We start from the raw sequence: 20729 nt of genomic DNA, 5'->3' as shown, positions 1-20729 counted from the left end.
CCCCTTTGTACAAATTACTAGGAAGCTTTCAGACTTAGAATTTCACAGATCAGTGAAATTAAAATGACAACAAATATTTTTGAGGACAGACATAATATTTCTGTCATTTTTCTTTTTTTTTAATTTGTATTCATTAATGAGAAAGATAGGGGAAGAGAGAGAAAGAATCAGATATCACTCTGGTATATGTGCTGCTGCTGGGGATTGACTCTCATGCTTGAGAGTCCAATGCTTTTTTTTTTAAATTTTTATTTATTTATTTTCCCTTTTGTTGCCCTTGTTGTCTTTTTTATTGTTTTGTAGTTATTATTGTTGTTGTTATTGATGTAGTTGTTATTGGATAGGACAGAGAGAAATGGAGAGAGGAGGGGAAGACAGAGGGGGGAGAGAAAGATAGACACCTGCAGACCTGCTTCACCGCCTGTGAAGCAACTCCCCTGCAGGTGGGGAGCCAGGGGCTGGAACCCGGATCCTTACGCCAGTCCTTGCGTTTTGCGCCACCTGCGCTTAACCCACTGCGCTAACGCCCGGAGAGTCCAATGCTTTATCTACTACACTACCTCCCTACCTCCTGGACCACTGTCCTTTTTCTTTTAAAAGATTTACCTACCCATTTTGTCTGAGAGAGACACCAAATCATTATTCTGTTATATACAGAGCTGGGAATTGGACCCAGAACCTCACTTAAGTCTTACCACTGAGCCACCTTCCCAGTCACTATTATTAGTGTTTAATTTGTGAAATGTGTAACTCCACCACCCCCTCCTTTTTTTTACACCAGAGCACTGATCAGCTCTGGCTTATGGTGGTGCACAGGGTTGAACCTGGGACTTTGGAGCATCAGTCACGAGAATTTATTTGCATAATCAATATGCTATCTCCCCCTGCCCTTTTTTTGTTGTTGTTGTTGTTTTCTATTTTGATAGGACAGAGAGAAATTGGGAGGGGGTGGGGGAGGGAGAGATAGAAAGGAGGAGAAGGTAGACATCTGTATACCTGCTTCACTATTAATGAAGCATCTTCTCAGCAAGTGGGGAGTGGGGCTCAAACCCAGGAACCTGAGTCCTTGCACTTGATATCATGTGTGCTCAACCAGGTATGATACCACTTGGCCCCTGAAGTTTTATTTTGCCTCCATGGTTATTGCTGAGACTCAGTGCCTGCACTACAAATCCACTGTTCCTAGAGGCTATTTTTTTCCTTTTGTTGCCCTTGTTTATTGTTATTATTGTTGTTATTGCTGCCGTCATTGGATAGGACAGAGAGAAATCAAGAGAGGACGGGAAGACAAGGGGAGAGAAAGACACCTGCAAACCTGCTTCACCGATTGTGAAGCAACCCCCCCTGCAGGTGTGGAACTGGGGGCTCAAACTGGTATCCTTAAGCCGGTCCTTGAGCTTTGCACCATGTGTTCTAACCCACTGTGCTACCGCCTGGCCCCTCTGAAATATTTTTTAAAGTCCATTATCTGCTATTACCATCATTGTCTAGAAAAGTAGAAAGGACATTCTTTTTATTTATTTATTTTTATTTTTTTGCCTCCAGGGTTATTGCTGGGGTTTGGTGCCTACACTCAAATCCACTGCTCCTGGAGGCCATTTTTCCCTTTTGTTGCCCTTGTTGCTATTATTGTTATTGTTGTTGTTGTTATTGTTGTCATTGCTGTCGGATAGAAAAGAGAGAAATGGTGAGAGGAGGGGAAGACAGAGATGGGGAGAGAAAGATAGACACCTGCAGACCTGCTTCACTGCCTGTGAAGCGACCCCCTGCAGGTGGGGAAGCTGGGGGCTCCAACTGGGATCGTCTGGGATCCTTGCACTTTGTGCCATGTGAGCTTAACCCGCTGGCCTACCACCCAAACCCCAGAAAGGACATTTTTTCAGAATAGAAAACAATCCAGGGAGTCGGGCGGTGGCGCAGCGGGTTAAGCGCAGGTGGCACCAAGCTCCAGGACCGACTAAGGATCCCGGTTCAAGCCCTCAGCTCCCCACCTGCAGGGGAGTCACTTCACAGGCAGTGAAGCAGGTCTGCAGGTGTCTGTCTTTCTCTCCCCCTCTCTGCCTTCCCCTCCTCTCTCCATTTCTCTCTGTCTTATCCAACAACAATGACATCAATAACAACAACAATAATAACTACAACAATAAAAATAAGGGCAACAAAAGGGAAAATAAATGAATAAATATAAAAAAACACTTTTTTTTTAAAAAAAGAAAACAATCCATTGTAGTCCGGGAGGTGGTGCAGAGGAATAAGCACTGGACCCTCAAGCAGGAGGTCCTGAGTTCGATCCCTGGCAGCACATGCACCAGAGTGATGTCTGGTTCTTTCTCTCTCCTCCTATTTTTCTCATAAATAAGTAACATGTGTGCTTAACCATCTGTGCCACCACCTAGTTTCTCATAAATAAGTAAATAAAATCTTTAAAAAAAAAAAAGAATCCACTGAAACTTAACAGAGCTTTATGAAAAGTTTATCTGTATGTTCTGTGTGTATATGTGCACGCTTGGAGATATGTGCATCCCCAGTGAACTTTTGTCTCTAACCAGTCACCTGGAGTGGCATTTTGCACCAAGGATTTTGCTCTGAATCTCCTTGGGGCCCAAGGTTGGGATCTTTCCCAGGATGTTTCCTGAGCTTGAAAGATGCTGCAACACTTAGAAGTCCTGCCAGGCAAAATGACTGGAGAGATGTCTATTTCCTGAGTTTGGAACTTATTGTCATTCTATGCATTCTCTCTTGGCTCCTCCCCAAGCCTCTACTTCTGTTTCTCCATAGTCCTATTTCCTTTCCACTCAGATTCTTAGGATGGACCCCTTGCCTTCAGTTCTCTTAAGATTCAAAGTGGGTAGAGGTATAGACACACTCAGGAAACCTCATCAGTTGAGTTTTGAGTAGTTAGCTTTTGTCTGGCCAAATCTTTATTCTCTCACCAATTCCTCATGGTGCTAGCTGGCCTTAGACACTTACCAGACAGTTGCTAGGCAGAACTTCCATCCCCATCTCCCTTGCTCCATCATCCTGCTCCTTCCCTTGGCCTACAGCCTTAACTCCTGCAGTCTCCTCCTCCCCCGTCTTTCTCTCACTGTTGGCCAGCAGAGGTCTGAGATGTGGAGAAAAATCAATTTGGTCAGCTTCTAGGTGGTTTTGCCTAGGGGCTGCAGCAGGAGTCTGACCTGAAAGGAGAAAGGACAAAGAACAAAGAACTGCTAGGCATTCTTCCCCCCCTGGATAAGGGGAGAATCACAGAAGGGAGACCCTAGAAAGGAAGCTGGAGTGTTGGTACTCTATTCAACAGTAACAGAGAAGAAGTACACTCACATAAGTGACTAAACCTTCCAGCAAGCTTCATGCAGATGGTTGGCCTAGATGTCCTCTCTCATCAATTGTCCATCCCCATCATCACTCTCCCTGCACTGTTTGCTGATTCCTTTTTCTTGTAAAAATTACTGCTGCTCACCTCTACCCCAGGATAAACCTTTGTGGTGAAAAAAAAAATCAACTTTTTCTGCTTTTGAACTGTGATAACCCAAGATGGAGGGGTTGTCCTGCAAATAGGAACCTAGAGTGGATTTAGAGGGAGAGAAGAGGGGACTTTTGCACGCAGAAGGGTAAGATATATACACATATAATGGCCTTCCTCTGCTACTTTTCTCTGTGAAATGGGACCTGATCACCCATCTTCACCCTTGATGGTTGAGTGGGGGGTGGGTCGGGAATCTGTGTGAGGGCATCCGAGAGGGAATGGAAGGCATGCTTCTTTGGAGAGTGCTGTGACAGGTGACAGATGTCCTGGACTAACCAGCTTGGAAGCACTGTGGACTCTTTCCCCTAACCCGGCATCAGGCCCACCTCATCCATTTCAGGACGATGATGACTGAGAGAGGGTCAATCAGGGATGTTGGTGGAGGATGGGGATGGCGGTGAAGGGAGGCTGCGAAACGCACTGAGCATGGGGTGGAGAAGGAGAGAGGGCTAGGTTATCTCCGAGCCATAGGAAGGAGGAGGAGGCGGGAAGAGAGGAAAGGGACCACGGTTTGGGGGGTGTTGGCGGAGAGCCCCTCAAGGTGCAGGAAGCCCCGCCTCCGCTGCTCCGGCGCAGCCCCGCCCAGGCCCGCAGCGCGGCGCTGCAGCGAGGGGCGGAGAGGCGGAGCGCGGAGCGCGGAGAGAGGACCAGACGCCCTGGTCGCCCGCATCCCGGCCCCGCAGGAGCCAGCCAGCGCGCCGCGGCCTCGCTCCCCAGCCTCCGCCAGGGCACCCCCAACTGCTTTCTCGGCCCCTGGCACCGAGCACCTGACAGACCTCTGCCTCTGCTCGGCCCCTCTCCCCAGGAGAACACTCAACCCCTGCAGCCCACCAAGTCCCCCAGCCCCGCGCCGGAGACCGCGATGGCGGAGACCAACAACGAATGTAGCATCAAGGTGCTCTGCCGATTTCGGCCCCTCAACCAGGCCGAGATTCTGCGGGGGGACAAGTTCATCCCCATTTTCCAAGGGGACGACAGTGTTGTCATTGGGGTGAGTGCCGCGCCTGGAGGGGGTTTCGGGGAAGGGGCTGGAGGCAGAGCCCTGCCCCGCGCGTAGCCCCAGCTCTGCGGGCCCCCGTGCGCCCCCTCCCCGCCGCCCCCCGCCGCCCCCCGCCTGCCGCTCCTCTCCCCTGCATCAGGATGGCTGGGTGTGGCCTGGGCGGCCGGCGGCGAGGCTCTGCAGTGGGAGGGGGCTGCTGCCGGGGGACCCAGTTCCTTTTGGCTGCTCTCCGCAGCTTCCCCACCCTGAGGGCCAGTCCCGTTTTTCTGACGTTTTCCCTCTCCCCTGGAGAAAGCGCACCTTGCCTTTGTTATTGGCTCAGGTCTCTGCCCCCACCGCTGCAGAAGGGAGGGTGCGGATGGGCTAGGTGGGTGGTGGGCAATCCAGGGGCTTCGCAAAACTGTAAACCAGAGTGGGCTCTAGAACCAAGCCCCCCATCACCCCCTGGAGTACTCACAGCCTGGAACTGAGAGGAGGGCAAAGGTGCCATGAAGGGCTTTCTGAGGAATAAATACACTGATGCCACACCCAGTTTGGGGGTAGGCTCTGGAGCCCTAAGGAAATGTCTGTCTTTTCCTCCCAGGTACAGTCGGAAAAGGATTTCAAACTCCCCCAGTGGCCCCTAACAAACAGAAATAAGCAAAGCCTGAGATCTGAATAAATACTTGCTTATTCATCCTTTCTCTTGGGGGTTCAATAAAAAATATCGAACCACCCCTACCCACGGAAGTGATCTTATTAAGAAGGAGAATTCCTGTTTACAGTGTCCTCATTATGCAGCTCTGAAAACAACAACCTGAAGTGGGTATTATTATTTCCATTTTATAGATGAGGAAATTGAGGCCTCCAAAAGTTGAATGACTTTCTCAAGGTCACACTGCTAATTCATCGGCGTGAACCTAAATCAGTGACTCCAGAGCTCTGTACCACACTGCCTCTGCAGATTTCTGTGGTGGCCCAAAGGGATTTCCTCCCCCACCTTTCCATTACTGGGTTGGTACAACTGCCAGGGGTGAAAAGATCTGGGGCCAAGTGCAGTAGAACTTGAGGGGTAATGAGCCAGAAAAACTTGCCATTTTGAAAAGGGTGGGGCACCTGAGGGCAGTCCTCAAGGTCAGGGGCATACATATATCTTTCATCCACAGGGATTGGCACAAGACTTGTTAAAGAAATGAAGGAAAGAAGGAGAGATGGTCTGGGCATTCTGAACCAGTGAGACTGGGCCTTTGAATAAACACGCCTTAGGAAGAGCTTTGCTTACATGTCCTATCCCCAGGGGCTCCAGTTCATCACCACACCCACACTGAAAACTCAGAGAGGTGCTTTTGCCTCACATGTGTTCTTACTATGTGCGCTTAGCCCGATGCACCACCTCCCAGACCCCTTCACATGTGTGTGTGTTTGCACACAGGAAGCTAGTGAGAGGGTCCCTGCCTCTCTTTGCCTCAGGGATCTTAACCTTGCAGTCTGGTTAATACCTAACCAGCCCCAAATCAACCCTGAGTGACTTCTCTGAGTAGTCTGGCCAATTCTTCTCTGAGTAGTCTCAGATATCATCATGAGATTTGGAGCTTGAGGCCCTCCTAAGACATGAAGGCTTAGAAGCAAGAGAGAGGTGGTTATGGGAAACCAAATTTACGAAAAGTTTATACTTTTTTTTTTTCTTTTTTAACTGGAGAGTACTCAGCTTCAGTTTATGGTAGTGTCAGGGATTGCACCTGGGAGCTCAGAACTTCAGATATGAAAGTCTTTTTGCGTAACCATTATGCTATCTCCTCACCCTACTTTTTTTTTTAAGTTTTTTAAAAAATTATTTTTATGTGAGTCGGGTGGTGGCGCAGCGGGTTAAGCGCAAGTGACGCAAATCGCAAGGACCTGCGTAAGGATGCCAGTTCGAGCCCCCGGCTCCCCACCTGCAGGGGAATCGCTTCACAAGCGGTGAAGCAGGTCTGCAGGTGTCTGTCTTTCTCTCCCCCTCTCTGTCTTCCCCTCCTCTCTCCATTTCTCCCTGTCCTATCCAACAACGACATTAATAACCACAACAATGTTAAACAACAAGGGCAACAAAAGGGAAAATAAATAAAATCATTTTTATTTAAAGAGGGGGTAAGGGGAGAGCGACATACAGAGACAAGAAACACCACAGCGCCGCTCCACTGTCTGTGGGGTTCCCTCTTTTCTGTGCCATCCATTGGTAGTCTCCTGTGGGGCTGGGGCCTGGAGCATGCTATGGCATAGGCTGTACCGAGGAGCTATCTCCTGACCCAAAAGTGTTCTACATTTTTCTGCTGCTTCTTCTCCTTCCTGTCCTTCTTCTTCTTTTACCTCTTCTTCTCCATCATATAATTCTTCTCTTCTTGTCCTCCTCCTCCACCTTTCCCCCCCCCCCCCCACATTGGAGCACTGCTCATCTCTAGCTTATGATAGTGTGGGGGGATTGAACCTGGGTACTTTTTTTTTTCTAAAAGGACTAATTTATTTGTTAACATGAGGGAGAGTCAGAGCGTCATTTTCGCATATGCAATGCTAGAGTTCAGACTCGGGACCTCATATTTGAGAATCCAACCCTAACCGCCTTCTGTTTCTTTCCTTTTTTGTTTTATTTATAAAATGGAAGTATTGACAAGACCATAGGATAAGAGGGGTACAATTCCACACAATTCCCACCACCGGAACTCCATATCCAATCTCCCCACCCCCTTGATAGCGTTCCTATTCTTTTAAAAAAAAATTATTTGTTTTTTCCCTTTTGTTGTCCTTGTTGTTTTATTGTTGTAGTTGTTATTGTGGTCAGATAGGAAAGCGAGAAATGGAGAGAGGAGGGGAAGACAGAGAGGCGGAGAGAAAGATAGACACCTGCAGACCTGCTTCACCTCCAGTTAAGCAACTCCCCTGCAGGTGGGGAACTGGGGGCTTGACCCGCAATTCATACGCCAATCCTTGCGCTTTGCGCCAGGTGCACTTAACTTGATGCGCTACCACCTGACTCCCAGCTTTCCTATTCTTTAACCCTCGGGGAGTGTGGACACAGGATCATTATGGAGTGCAGAAGGTGGGAGATCTGGCTTCTGTAATTGCTTCTTTCCTGAACACGGGTGTTAGCAGGTCATACTCCCAGCCTGTTTCTCTTTTTCCCTAGTGGGGCAGGGATCTGGGGAGGTGGGGCTCCAGAACACATTGGTGGGGTCATCTGCCCAGCAAAGTCAGGTTGACATCATGATAGTGTCTGGAACCTGGTGGCTAAAAAAGAGTTAAGATAGAAAGTAGAACAAATTGTTGACTAATCATAAATCTAAAGGCATGGATATTGCAGATGAAGATTTGGGGTCTCCGTTTTGGAAAAAGCTCATAGGTCTATTTTAGGTATATTCCAAGGGGCCCATGACGTGAGTAGTTTTCGCCTGAGCTTGACATCTAACATGCAGGAGACCTAAGTTATTGTCTGGGGAGATGGTGTCTGAGTTGGAAAGGTTTCTACTTTTCAGCCTAGCTTCCTCACCCTAAGTCTTTCAGATAGTCTAAACCAACTCCGTTTTAGGCATGCTGAGCTATCCTGGGATGGTGTGTGGGGCATGGGGTGATGTTGGAAGTAGGAGCTCTGGTGTGACTTTTCCAATTCACCCAACTCAACAAAAGAGAGAGGGGAAGGAGGAGTGATAAGAGAAGACCAGGGAGTCCTGCCAATTCTTAGTCTAAGCTCCGCAGCTGGTATACCCTTGTCTGTTTTGCCTGGTATCTGTAGGGGTCATATCTTTGTACTAGGTTGTCAGAAGAGTCATAATGTATATTTTTCTGGTTTTCTATGCAAAAATGCATCATGAGTCTTCAAAAAATCCAGTAGTTTTCATTTGCCCTGGGGCCCCTCCCATTACTCCAAGATAAATCCTTTTTTAAAAAAAGGATTTATTTATTTTCCCTTTTGTTGCCCTTGTTGTTTTATTGTTATTGTAGTTGTTACTGTTGTTATTGTTGTTGTCATTGTTGGATAGGACAGAGAGAAATGGAGAGAGGAGGGGGAAGACAGAGAGGGGGAGAGAAAGACAGACACCTGCAGACCTGCTTCACCGCCTATGAAGCGACTCTCCTGCAGGTGGGAAACCGGGCGCTCAAACCCCTTACGCTGGTCCTTGCGCTTTGCACCAGGTGCGCTTAACCTGCTGCACTACCGCCCGACTCCCGATAAATCCTTTTATAGGGAGCCATTTTGTCTCAGACAGTGTTCTTGTAGCTTACTTTCCCAACCTTCATTTCTCACTCAAGAGAATGAGAGCTATAAGAGAAATGATTTCAGGGTCTGAGTGGTGGTGCACCTGGTTGACCACACATGCAAGAATGCTCAAGGACCCAGGTTCAAGTCCCTGGTTCCCACCTGCAGGGGGATAGCTTTTTGGGTGGTGAAGCAGTGTTGCAGATGTTTCTCTACCTCTCTTTCCCTCTATCACCTCCTTCCCTCTCGATTTCTGGCTGTCTCTATTCAGTAAGAAAGTAAAGATGATTTTTTAAAAATTTTAAAAAGCAAATTAACTTTATTAAAAAAAAGTGATTTCACAGAGACTGTGGAGGGTCCCAACCAATAAAGGGAGAATATATTTTACCTTCTTTTTTTTTACTAGCCCCCACTGAGACTCAGTATGTGTGTGTATTAGGAGGTGTTTGAACGATTAATGGAGGAAACTGCTTCAGGATGTTTGGGACAGTGAGGAAGAGTGAGGTGAGAGAGGAAATCTCTCCAAACCCAGCCCCTACCCTTTTCTTTCTTTCTTTGTTTTTTAAAGATTTTTTTATATTTATTTATTTTCCCTTTTGTTGCCCTTGTTGTTTTATTGTTGTAGTTATTGTTATTGTTGTTGTTATTGATGCCGTCATTGTTGGATAGGACAGAGAGAAATGGAGAGAGGAGGGAAAAACAGAGAGGGAGAGAGAAGACACCTGCAGACCTGCTTCGCCGCCTGTGAAGTGACCCCCCTGCAGGTGGGGAGTCTAACCGGGCTGGTCCTTGCGTCTTGTGCCATGTGCTCTTAACCCACTGCACTACTGCCTGGCTCCCTCTCCTCCCCTTTTCTCTAACAGCTCTCTTTGTGGTACTGTGTTAGCTCTGGCCTTTAGAGTCCCTAGTGAAATTGGGCCACTTCTGCTTGACCAGAAGTAGCAGAAAAAGCCAGAGAGACAACTCTGTGAGCCTTCATTCTTCCAATTCCCTGACTACTCCCAGGAATCTGGGGATGGGATTAGCAAAAGTAATTGGCCTGGGTGAGTCACTGTGTGTAGGGTGTAGCTTGTTTTACTTTTTGTGCAAATAAATACCCACTGTACTTTGCACTGCTGGATCCATTTAAATCCCTCTTCATCTTTCTCTGCCTTGTCCCAACATCTGGAACTGGATTGTTGTATTTATACCAGATATGAGAAGGATAACAATGATGAAATTCTCTTTCTTCATCATCTAATATCCACTCCATTCTACTTCCCTCAGGTCTCCCAATACTCAAGTGGGTTCTTCTTTTTAAAAAACTCCCTTTTTTTTTTTTTTTTTTTTTAGACAGAGAGGCAGAAAGGAATGCAGGAGACCACAACACTGATACTTCCTCCGATGTAGTGGGGGCTGGACTTGAACCTGGGTTGCACACATAGCAAAGCAGTGCACCACTCAAGTGAGCTATTTTGCTGGCCCTTAAGTAGGTTTTATTATTATTATTTTTAATAAGAGTAATTGAGAGGGGCAGATGAAACAGAGGGAGAGAAAAAGAGACACCTGTGTTACTGCTTTACCATTTGTGAAGCTTTCCCCCTGCAGGTGGGGACCAGGGGCTTGAACCCAGGTCCTTTTGCATAGTGTGCCTAAGCAAGTACACTGCTGCCTAGCCCCTTAAGTGGGTTCTTAAGGAGATGTAAAAAAAAAATGACAGGACCATTAAGAAACCCATCTGGAAAAATTATATTGTGTCCTGCAGGCTTATTGGAGCTAAGTCAATATTGTTTAATGTCTGAAGGGGAGGAATGGATTCTCCTTAGCTCTGGTGAGTCTCAAAAACAAACAAACAAAAAAATGCAAAGGGGGAGGTAATATTCACTATGGCCAGTGTCTCTCCAGCATTTCCATGGCAACAATCCCCAGGGGTGTCACCATGGAAATCAGGCCCTGTGCTCAGAAGTTTAGCCTTCACCAGGCATTTTACTGAAGACTGATAAGGATCCCAGGCCTTAGGCTCCTTCATTAGCTTTAGTCAGTGCACACCATGGAAGAAAGCAGAAAAGGTCTTGGGAGACATATATGGACAAGGAGACCATAGAAAGGCTTGAGTGGGTCTAAGGAGAAGAGTCATAGGCTGCAAGAAGACCCAAGAAGACTGTGTTTGAGGAGTGTTTACTTAGATGCTGCATGTGGTAGAGAGTGGACTTGCGGGCGGCCAGGCAGTGGTGTACCTGGTTGAGTGCACATGTTACTGTGTGAGAGGACCCTGGTTCAAGTCTCTGGTCCCCACCTGCAGTGGGGAAGCATCATGAGTGGGGAAGCAAGTCTGCCGGTGTTTCTCCTCTACCTTGCCTTTTTCTCTGTCCTACCAAAATAAATTTAAAAAGAAAGAGTGGACCTGGGGCAGGCATTAAAAAATGGAGGATCTCCCACAACACATGCGGTAGTCTTTGCTGCCACACCAGCTGGAGGTGGAGACCGTGGGGGAGGCATCGCAGAGAGGAGGGACAGGGAACTCCTATAATTCTAAGACTGGGCTCGTGGTTGGAAACGGGGAGTGATGAAAGACTTTAGGTCTGTCCAGAAACACTAGGGGAAATGTCCAAATTGGGGGTAAGGGGCATGTGGAGAGGGAGAAGAAAAAGATATAACCTGATGCACTGTTGATACTGTGTTCTTGGCTCGATTTGGCAGTTGGGGCTTGGAGTCTGATTGCTTGAGGGTTAAAACTGCTCTACTTGCCTGTGGGCAAGTGACCTTGTTTTACTGTTCTGGGCCACTTTTTCATTCCGATAGAAAGACAGAGAGATACCACAGCACTGAAGCTTCCTCCATTGCCATAGCCCCTTCCCTGCCATGCCAGCACTGGAAACTAGATTGTGTGCATGGTGGTACAGGTACCGGACCTGGTGTGCTCTCTCTCTGGCTCATTAGCATTTTATATATCCTTCCTCCTCACAGGCTAGCCTTTTTTTTTTTTTACATTTATTTATTTTCCCTTTTGTTGCCCTTGTTGTTTTTCATTGTTGTTGTAGTTATTATTGTTGTTTTTATTGATATCACCATTGTTAGATAGGACAGAGAGAAATGGAGAGAGGAGGGGAACACAGAGAAGGGGAGAGAAAGAGATCCCTGCAGACCGGTTTCACCACCTGTGAAGTGACTCCCCTGCAGGTGGGAAGCCAGGGGCTCGAACTGGGATCCTTACACCGGTCCTTGCGCTTTGTGCCATGTGCGCTTAACCCGCTGCACAACCGCCTGCCTCCCACAGGCTCGCCTTTAATGCATTCGGGAAGGGGTTAACATTTTCCACCTCTGACTAGTTGTTTTGTCTCAACATCTAGGTCTTTTTCTATCAGTATCTGTGTTTATTCAGTAAATATTAAGATTATCCTGCAGGCCAAGACTAGTGAGAATCCCTGCCTTCAGAAACTTCTTCATTTGTATGTTAACTCAGGCTGAAGACTGGTCTGGGCATAGGCCTGGGAAAAGTCAGCAGAAATGACTTATGCTGACTGTAGCACACACTCCCCATTCTGATAAGAAGCTCCTTACATCGTACTATCGTCTGACTTAAGGTAATTATTAGGTGCCATGAAAGGTATAAGTAGTGGTGATGTCTCCCATGTTAGTAGAGGCATGAAACGTATAAACCCACTGAACTAGTTATTATAAAAATAATCTAGCTAGTGAGACAGCTCACTTGGGCAGTGTGCTGCTTTGCCATGTGCAGGTTTAAGCCCTGGCTCCCACTGCCTTAAAAGAAGCATTGGTGCTGTGACCTCTATTCTTTCTTTCTCCATCAAAACAAAACAAGGAAGTAAAAAGATCTGACAAATCAAGTTTGTCCTGCATCTGATCAATAGAAAATTAAAAGTACTTTAGCTTCCTGGAAGATAATCAATTTGGACTTGGAAGGATGAGATCCTAAGTTTGATTTTTGACATCAGAAAAAATGTGCCAGAGTGGTGCTCTGGCATTCTCTCTCTCTCCCTCTCCCTCTCCCTCCCACCCTCCCTCCCTCCTTCCTTCTCTGTCTCATGTTAATAAATAATCTTTTTTTAAAAGCACTTTGGTGGTGGGTGGGGTGAGCTGGCACTACTTTGTGAAATTATACCTCTCAGGTAGGAACAAATTTGTAAAATAGCATTTTCTCAATAAAAACCAAATTTAAATGATTCTACACTTGAACAGAAAAATCTTAGGGAAATTAAAGGATTGGGGGTGGGGCAAGGCAAAATTGCTCATTTGGATAGTACACTGTTTGGCCTTGGGTGTAACTCAGGTTCCAGCCCCTACACACTGAAGGAAGTTTCAGTGATGTAGTTTCTTTCCCTCTCTCTACCTCTCTGTCCCTAGCTAAAAACAAACAAAACAAGAACTAGGGGCCAGGAGATGGCTCACTTTGTAGAGTGACACTTTACCATACATGAGGACCTGTGTTTAAACCTCCAGCTACCACATGACAAATACAAAATGAAAGCTTCAAAAGTGATGGAGTAGTACTGTAATGCCTAGCGTCATCCTCCTCCTTCTTCTTCTCCTCCTCCTCCTCCTCCTCCTCTCCTCTCTCTCAAGAAGAAAAAAAAAATGAAAAGAATCCTTTTGGGAACTGGTGGAATTATGCAGGCAAGAGGCCCAAGGAAAGTTCTGGAAAAATGAAAGGAAGGAAGGAAGGCAGGCAGGAAGGGAGGAAGGGACAAAGGGAGGGAGGAAGGAAGGGAGAAAGGGAGGGAGGAAGGAAGGAAGGAAGGAAGGAAGGAAGGAAGGAAGGAAGGCCTAGACTTGGAGTTTAAGGTACCAATTTAGGAGTAGGGCAATGATGGCAGATCTTCCCAGCGTCCCTGAAATGATAATCTATGTCTAGGGCTTTCCCACTTGTGAGATTATTAAGTACACTCATTTTTAGCTCAGGGGTATTTTTCCTAACAGTTCTGATAATGCTACCTTTCTCCTCTGTTCACATTCTTCTTTCAGCCTTGGCTGAGGGAAAGAGCTCCTTGGGCAATAATTACCTTCAGCACTTGGAGAGCGCCCTCCATTTTAATGCCTGCTCAGCGTCCTCTGGAATCCTGTCACAGAAAGTGTTAGGGGGAGAGCCGGAGATTATGTGGGAGTGTGTATGCGCGAGTGCACATCTGCCTGTCTCTGTGTGTGTTGGTACCCAAGTCCCCAGAGGGGAAGAAGGGAGGGGCAAGGTTGGCTTTAGCGTTATATTTAATCCTCTTTGTCTGTAAGCCTGGGTTCATGACACATGGACCAGGATCATTGGTGGAGAAGGAATGAGGGTCATGTGCCTGAGATAGGCATGTTTTGTTTGTTTCTGTTCTTGGCTACTGGATGGGAAAAACATTAGATTACAATTTAGGAATGGAGATGAATTTTTCTTTAATAATATTGGACATGGTTACATTATTACATTTTACTTTTTAATCTTATTCTTTTTATTTAACACTAATATATTTTAAGCATTGTCAAAATTAAAAGAGAAAAGCTCAGAGAAGTACTCAAAACCCCCACCACCCAAGAGAAGACTATAAGCAGTTTGATATATTTATTTTCACTGGGTTTTTCTTTTAAAACTTTTTTTTATTGTTGTTGTAGTTATTATTGATGTTGTCATTGTTGGATAGGACAGAGAGAAATGGAGAGAGGAGGGGAAGGCAGCGAGGGGGAGAGAAAGACACCTGCAGACGTGCTTCGCCTGTGAAGACTCCTCTGCAGGTGGGGAGGCTGGGCTCGAACCTGGATCCTTCCATCTGTCCTTGCGTTTTGTGTCACATGCGCTTAACCCGCTGTGCTACCGCCCGACTCCCTAAACTTTTAAAAAATATTTATTTATTCCCTTTTTGTTGCCCTTGTAGTTATTATTGTTGTTGATGTCGCGTGTTGTATAGGACAGAGAGAAATGGGGGCCAGGTGGTGGCGCACCTGGTTAAACACACACTACAGTGTGCAAGGACCCAGGTTCAAGCTCCCAGTCCCCACCTGCAGGGGGAAAGTTTCACTAGTGGTGAAACAGGACAACAGGTCTCTCTCTCTCTGTCTATCTCCCCCCTTCTCTTAATTTCTGGATGTCGCTATCTAATAAGCAAATAAATAAAGATAATAAAAAAAATGGAGCAGGACAGAGAGAAATGGAAAGAGGAGGGGAAGACAGAGAGGCAGAGAGAAAGATAGACACCTGCAGACCTGCTTCACCGTTTGTGAAGCGACTCCCCTGCAGGTGGGGAGCCAGGGGCTCGAACCGGGATCCTTACGTCAGTCCTTGCGCTCTGCACCACCTGTGCTTAACCTGCTGCGCTACCTCCCGACTCCCAAATCTTTAGGATTCTTATCAGCACACATATTTAATAACATGTTACTTGTATCAAAGTACTTGTAGTTCTGAGTGATTTGCTTCATTGTATTTCTTCACTTAAACTGACTCCTTCAAGAAAGCTCTGTATTTCTGATTTCATATAGTCCATTCACAGAGAGCTTGTGTTAATGTTTCCATAACATCTCAACAGCTCAGGGTATGTGTATTTCATTTCTACAGCAGAGAATATCTAATACATAGATCCTTAGCTTTGTAACTTTCATTTAATACATCTTGTGGCTCTTTTTTTTAATGTTTTATTTTTATTATTTGTTGTTAAAATTTCGGAAAGGCTCTTGCCGGGCTGGCTAGCTTCACGGGCGGGTAACAGAGACGCGGAGACAACGGCTGGGCAGGGAAGCTGTATTTCTTTATTCAGGAACAACGATTCATAAACTAAGACAAACTAATCACCAAACAGAACTCTGCTGTCTCTTTGCGGCGGCGCAAGCACTCTCTCTCTTACTCTGGAACTCAGGAACCCAGGAACTCTCTCTTACTCTGTAACCCTGAAACTCTCGAACTCAGGAACTCTCGCACTCTCGAACTCAGGAACTCTGGCACTCTCGAACTCAGGAACTCAGGAACCCTCCAACTCTGGCACTCAGGAACTCTCGTACTTGGGAACCCTCTGAAACTCTTCCACTGTGGAACTCTCTCTTACTCTGTAACTCTGAAACTCTCGAACTCAGAAACTCCGGCACTCTCGAACTCAGGAACCCTCTCTCCCTTACTCTCGAACTCCGGAACTCAGGAACTCTCTCTAACTCCGGAACTCAGGAACTCTGTCTAACTCAGGAACTCAGGAACTCTCTCTAACTCAGGAACTCAGGAACTCTGTCTAACTCAGGAACTCAGGAACTCTGTCTAACTCAGGAACTCAGGAACTCTGTCTAACTCAGGAACTCAGGAACTCTGTCTAACTCAGGAACTCTCTCTAACTCAGGAACTCAGGAACTCTGTCTAACTCAGGAACTCAGTCTAACTCAGGAACTCAGGAACTCTGTCTAACTCAGGAACTCTGTCTAACTCAGGAACTCAGGAACTCTGGCACTCTCGAACTCAGGAACCCTCTCTCCCTTACTCTCGAACTCCGGAACTCAGGAACTCTCTCTAACTCAGGAACTCAGTCTAACTCAGGAACTCAGGAACTCTGTCTAACTCAGGAACTCAGGAACTCTGTCTAACTCCGGAACTCAGGAACTCTGGCACTCTCGAACTCAGGAACCCTCTCTCCCTTACTCTCGAACTCCGGAACTCAGGAACTCTGTCTAACTCAGGAACTCAGGAACTCAGTCTAACTCAGGAACTCAGGAACTCTGTCTAACTCAGGAACTCAGGAACTCTCTCTAACTCAGGAACTCAGGAACTCTGGCTAACTCTCGAACTCAGGAACCCTCTCCCGGGGTTCCTTGGGGCGGGGCCAAGCGGGCCCGTGAAATTAGCAGGCCTGATCCAATTCTCTAGGCAGGGGGAGGGCTAGAACAAGCCAATGTAAAGCATACGACAATTATTATTTTAAAAAAAATATTTTTTTATTATTGGATAGAGACGGAGAAATCGAGGAGGAGGAGCTAGAGACAGAGAGACTCCTGCAGCCCTGCCCCACTACTCGTGAAGCTTCCCCCTGCAGGTAGGGCCGGGGTCTTGAACCCGGGTCCTTGCACACTGTAGCGTGTGTGCTCTACCAGGCACGCCACTGCTCGGCCCCAGTGTTTTATTTTTTATTAGTGATTTAATATAGATTGACAGGACTTTAAGTGGTATAATTGTTACAGGGTGTCATTCCATACAGTCTCCACCACGTGACTCTTATATCATGACATATGTCTATTGAGGAAGGTTTTTTGTTGTTTTGTTTTGTTTTTTGCCTCCAGGGTTATCACTGGTGCTCAGTGCCTGCACCTTGAATCCACGGCTGCAAAGGCCATCTTTTTTCCATTGTTGTTGTGGTTGCTTGTTATTGTTGTTGCTGCTGCTGTTGTTGTTGGATAGGATAGAAAGAAATCCAGAGAGGAAGGAGGGGAAGACAGAGAGGGAGAGAGAAAGACACCTGCAGACCTGCTTCACTGCTTGTAAAGCAGCCCCTCTGAAGGTGCGGAGCTGGAGGCTTAAACTGGATCTTTGCGCAGTGTGCTTAACCTGGTGCACTACTGCCCCACTCCCGAGGAAGGTATTTTTTATTTTGTTTTATTTTGCCTCCAGGGTTATTGCTGGGGCTCGGTGCCTGCACTATGAATCCACTGCTTCTGGAGGCCATTTTTCCCATTTTGTTGCCCTTGTTGTTGTGCTTGTTGTAGTTGTTATTGTTGTCATAGCTGTTGTTATTGTTGGATAGGACAGAGAGAAATGGAGAGAGGAAGGGAAGACAGAGAGAAGGAGAGAAAGATAGACACCTGCAGACCTGCTTCACTGCTTGTAAAGCGACTTCCTGCAGGTAGAGAGCCAGCATCCTTACGCCAGCCCTGGCACTTTGTGCCATGTACGTTGAACCCGCTGCACTACCACCCGACTCCCAGGTATCTTTTTAAATATTTATTTATTTATGCCTTTTTGTTGCCCTAGTTATTGTTGTAGTTATTATTGTTGTTATTGATGTCGTTGTTGGGTAGGACAGAAAGAAATGGAGAGAGGAGGGGAAGACAGAAGGGGAGAGAAAGACAGACACCTGCAGACCTGCTTCACCTCTTGTGAAGTGACTCGTGCAGGTGGGGAGCTGGGGGCTCGAACCAGGATCCTTACCTGGTCCTTGTGCTTTGCGCCACATGCGCTATCACCCGACATGTGCTACCTTGTGCTTTGCACTACCACCAGATGTGCTACCTCTTTGTGCTTTGCGCCACTGTGCTACCGCCCGACTCCTGAGGAAGGTATTTTTAAGCTTAAAGCATGATATTTATTTAACCAAGGAATGAATCTGGGACCTCAGAGTCTCAGGCATGAAAGTCTTTTGCATAATCACTGTGCTATTTCCCAGGTCCTGAAAGGCAGGTTTTAATGTTGCTTTTCATTCTCCACAGGTTATAGCCCTGTTGTTTTATCCCCTTTCTTTTCCTAGGGAGGGGATCTGGGGTGGTGGGATGCTGGATCATCACACCAAGACTGAGACCCGCTCACCCAGTTTTACCAAGCGACACACTTCATAACACTGTCTACCACTTGTGCACAACTGCTGGTGTCAGTACTAAATCTTTCTTCTCTCATCCCCACAACCATCCACAAACACAGAAGGTTGAACGGTGGGAGGAGGCTGCGGTATTTATCCTCTCATACTCTGCCTGCTGATGCCTGCCATCTTATTTCCTCTCCAGGGGAAGCCATATGTCTTTGACCGCGTATTCCCCCCGAACACGACTCAGGAGCAAGTTTACCATGCATGTGCCATGCAAATTGTCAAAGGTAACGGATGTATTTCTGCAATACCTTTTTTCAGGTTCACCATTCCCTTCCCCGCTTCTTCCTACTCACACACTTTCTCTGTCATCTGTCTCTTCCAGATGTCCTCGCTGGCTACAATGGCACCATTTTTGCTTACGGACAGACATCCTCAGGGAAAACACACACCATGGAGGTGAGAGTTCTGTCCTCCATCGGCAATGAGGAGCTGGGCATGTTCTTGGAAGGCCAAGAAAGCTGAGTAGAGAAAGACTCAAGGGAGATGTGGTCCAGAGACAGCTGGGGACGGAGGATGAGCTGAGGGTAGTGTTTAATGGAATTTCTCCTTTCCATTCCTCCAGTTTTCTTCTTTTAATTGTGAAAAGCACAGCAGCAGCAGGTAGAGCCCAAACAATGTTGGTTCTTTTCTCCTTCCATTGAAAGGTAGACATGACAGTAACTGTCTCCTAAACGAGGCTGGTTCTCTTCTCATTACTTCGGTGTTCACTTGACATATTTATTTATTTATTATTGGATAGAGCTAGAAGAAAATTGAAGGGGGAGGGGGAGAATAGAGGGAAAGAGACAGACACCTGCAGTTCTGCTTCACCACTCATGAAGCTTTCCCCCCTGCAGGTGGGGACCAGGGGCTTGAACCTGGGACCTTGTGCACTGTAACGTGTGCACTTAACCAGGTGTGCCACTGCTTGGCCCCCTTCTGTGTTCAGTTGTATACTTCTAATTATGTTGTTCTCCCTAAGCCCTAGTCTCATCCTGGAACCCCCTTCCTCCCCAGGGAAAACTGCACGACCCCCAGCTGATGGGAATCATTCCTCGAATTGCCCGAGACATCTTCAACCACATCTATTCCATGGATGAGAATCTTGAGTTCCACATCAAGGTGACCAGAGCCCACCGGCTGGGTGTCCTTATGTGACGTCTAAGAGGGGGGATCTTGTGAAAACCTGGGTGCCCCGGCTTTTTCTTCTCCTCTTCTTACCTCTCCCACCACTGCCAAGAAAGTCTCTTCTGCTCTCTGCTTCCCACTCCCACCACTTGAAAGATAGTCACAGAACTTAAGGTCCCCACAGCGTATGTCAGATCGGTCTTCTTCATTCTCTGCCTTCCTTTCTTCCTTTCTTTCTCTTCCTTCCTTTCTTTCTTTCTTTTTCTTTCCTGAGGAGCTCTTTATTACAAATGATTCATTCATGAGCAGAAATGTCCACTCTAAAATTCCAGAGCATAAAACTTTTAAATGTAGGTAATAATACTGACATCCAAAGAAAAATAGAACATCATACTTATCAAGAGGATAATAAAAAATTATAGGATGAGATGACCTATTTATGTAATTATGGTGTTCACTTACAGTGACTATATATATATATATATATATATATAAAATTTTTATTTATAAAAAGGAAACACTGACAAAAATGATAGGATAAGAGGGGCACAACTCCACACAATTCCCACCACCAGAGCTCTGTATCCCATCCCCTTCTCTGATAGCTTTCCTATTCTTTATCCTTCCGGGAGCATGGACCAAGGGGCACTATAGGATGCAGAAGGTGGAAGGTCTGGCTTCTGTAATTGTTTCCCTACTGAACATGGGCATTGGCAAGTCGATCCATACTCCCAGCCTGTCTCTCTCTTTCCCTGGTGGGGTAGGACTCTGGGGAAACAGGGCTCCAGGACACATTGGTGGGGTTGTCTGCCCAGGGAAGTCTGCTTGGCATCATGGTAGCATCTGGAACCTGATGGCTGAAAGAAGAGTTCACATATAGTATGTTATATGTTAACTCTTCGACCTTTCTTTCTAACCAGGTTTCTTACTTTGAGATTTACCTGGATAAAATTCGTGACCTTCTAGATGGTGAGTGGTACTTCACATTATTGGATGGGAGGTGTGAGGAGAGCAAGAGAAAAGATGTCACCTTGCTCTTGGGATTAGGCCCTGTTAGGCAAGACTCATAGTGTGCACCTCACTGTCTTGTCTATATCCCTTGCCTCCAATCACCAAAAATTTCCCAAATCCAAAGGGTCAGAGGTGAACTTAGCTAGCCAGTTCTCCAGAGAAATACCCTGGGGCTGGAATTTGGGAGGAAGAGAAACAATCTCTACTGAGTTCAGGAAGGTGAGACCTCATGGGAGTGTCTCCTCCCTTGGCACATGGAAAAAAGCCACCATTTGCAGAGACTTCTTGGTGGGGAGTACTGGAGGGGGGCGGTGCTGGAAGTGCTGGCTTTGTTCACCCTCTGTTGTTCACCTTGATTCA

At 46.6% G+C, this 20729-nt stretch overlaps 1 protein-coding gene across 2 annotated transcripts in view; it reads left to right on the top strand.

The window, feature by feature from the left end:
• Nucleotides 1-4108: 4108 nt before the first annotated feature.
• KIF5A (kinesin family member 5A) overlaps nucleotides 4109-20729 on the top strand; it is a 45597-nt gene continuing 28976 nt past the window's right edge. Inside the window, exons 1-5 of one of the 2 annotated variants that reach the window (XM_007534948.3) lie at nucleotides 4109-4514; nucleotides 18388-18475; nucleotides 18574-18647; nucleotides 19248-19352; nucleotides 20279-20327. In XM_007534948.3, coding sequence (XP_007535010.1) covers nucleotides 4386-4514; nucleotides 18388-18475; nucleotides 18574-18647; nucleotides 19248-19352; nucleotides 20279-20327 — 445 coding nt within the window. In that variant the 5' untranslated portion in view covers nucleotides 4109-4385. The remainder of the gene's footprint in view (nucleotides 4515-18387; nucleotides 18476-18573; nucleotides 18648-19247; nucleotides 19353-20278; nucleotides 20328-20729) is intronic. The other variant, XM_016193371.2, reaches the window with a different exon arrangement.

This window comes from Erinaceus europaeus, chromosome 7 (assembly GCF_950295315.1).
Source record: "Erinaceus europaeus chromosome 7, mEriEur2.1, whole genome shotgun sequence".
NCBI lineage: Eukaryota > Metazoa > Chordata > Mammalia > Eulipotyphla > Erinaceidae > Erinaceus > Erinaceus europaeus.
The sequence above is the reverse complement of the archived record's forward strand: the minus strand, read 5'-3'. Positions and strand labels throughout refer to the sequence as shown.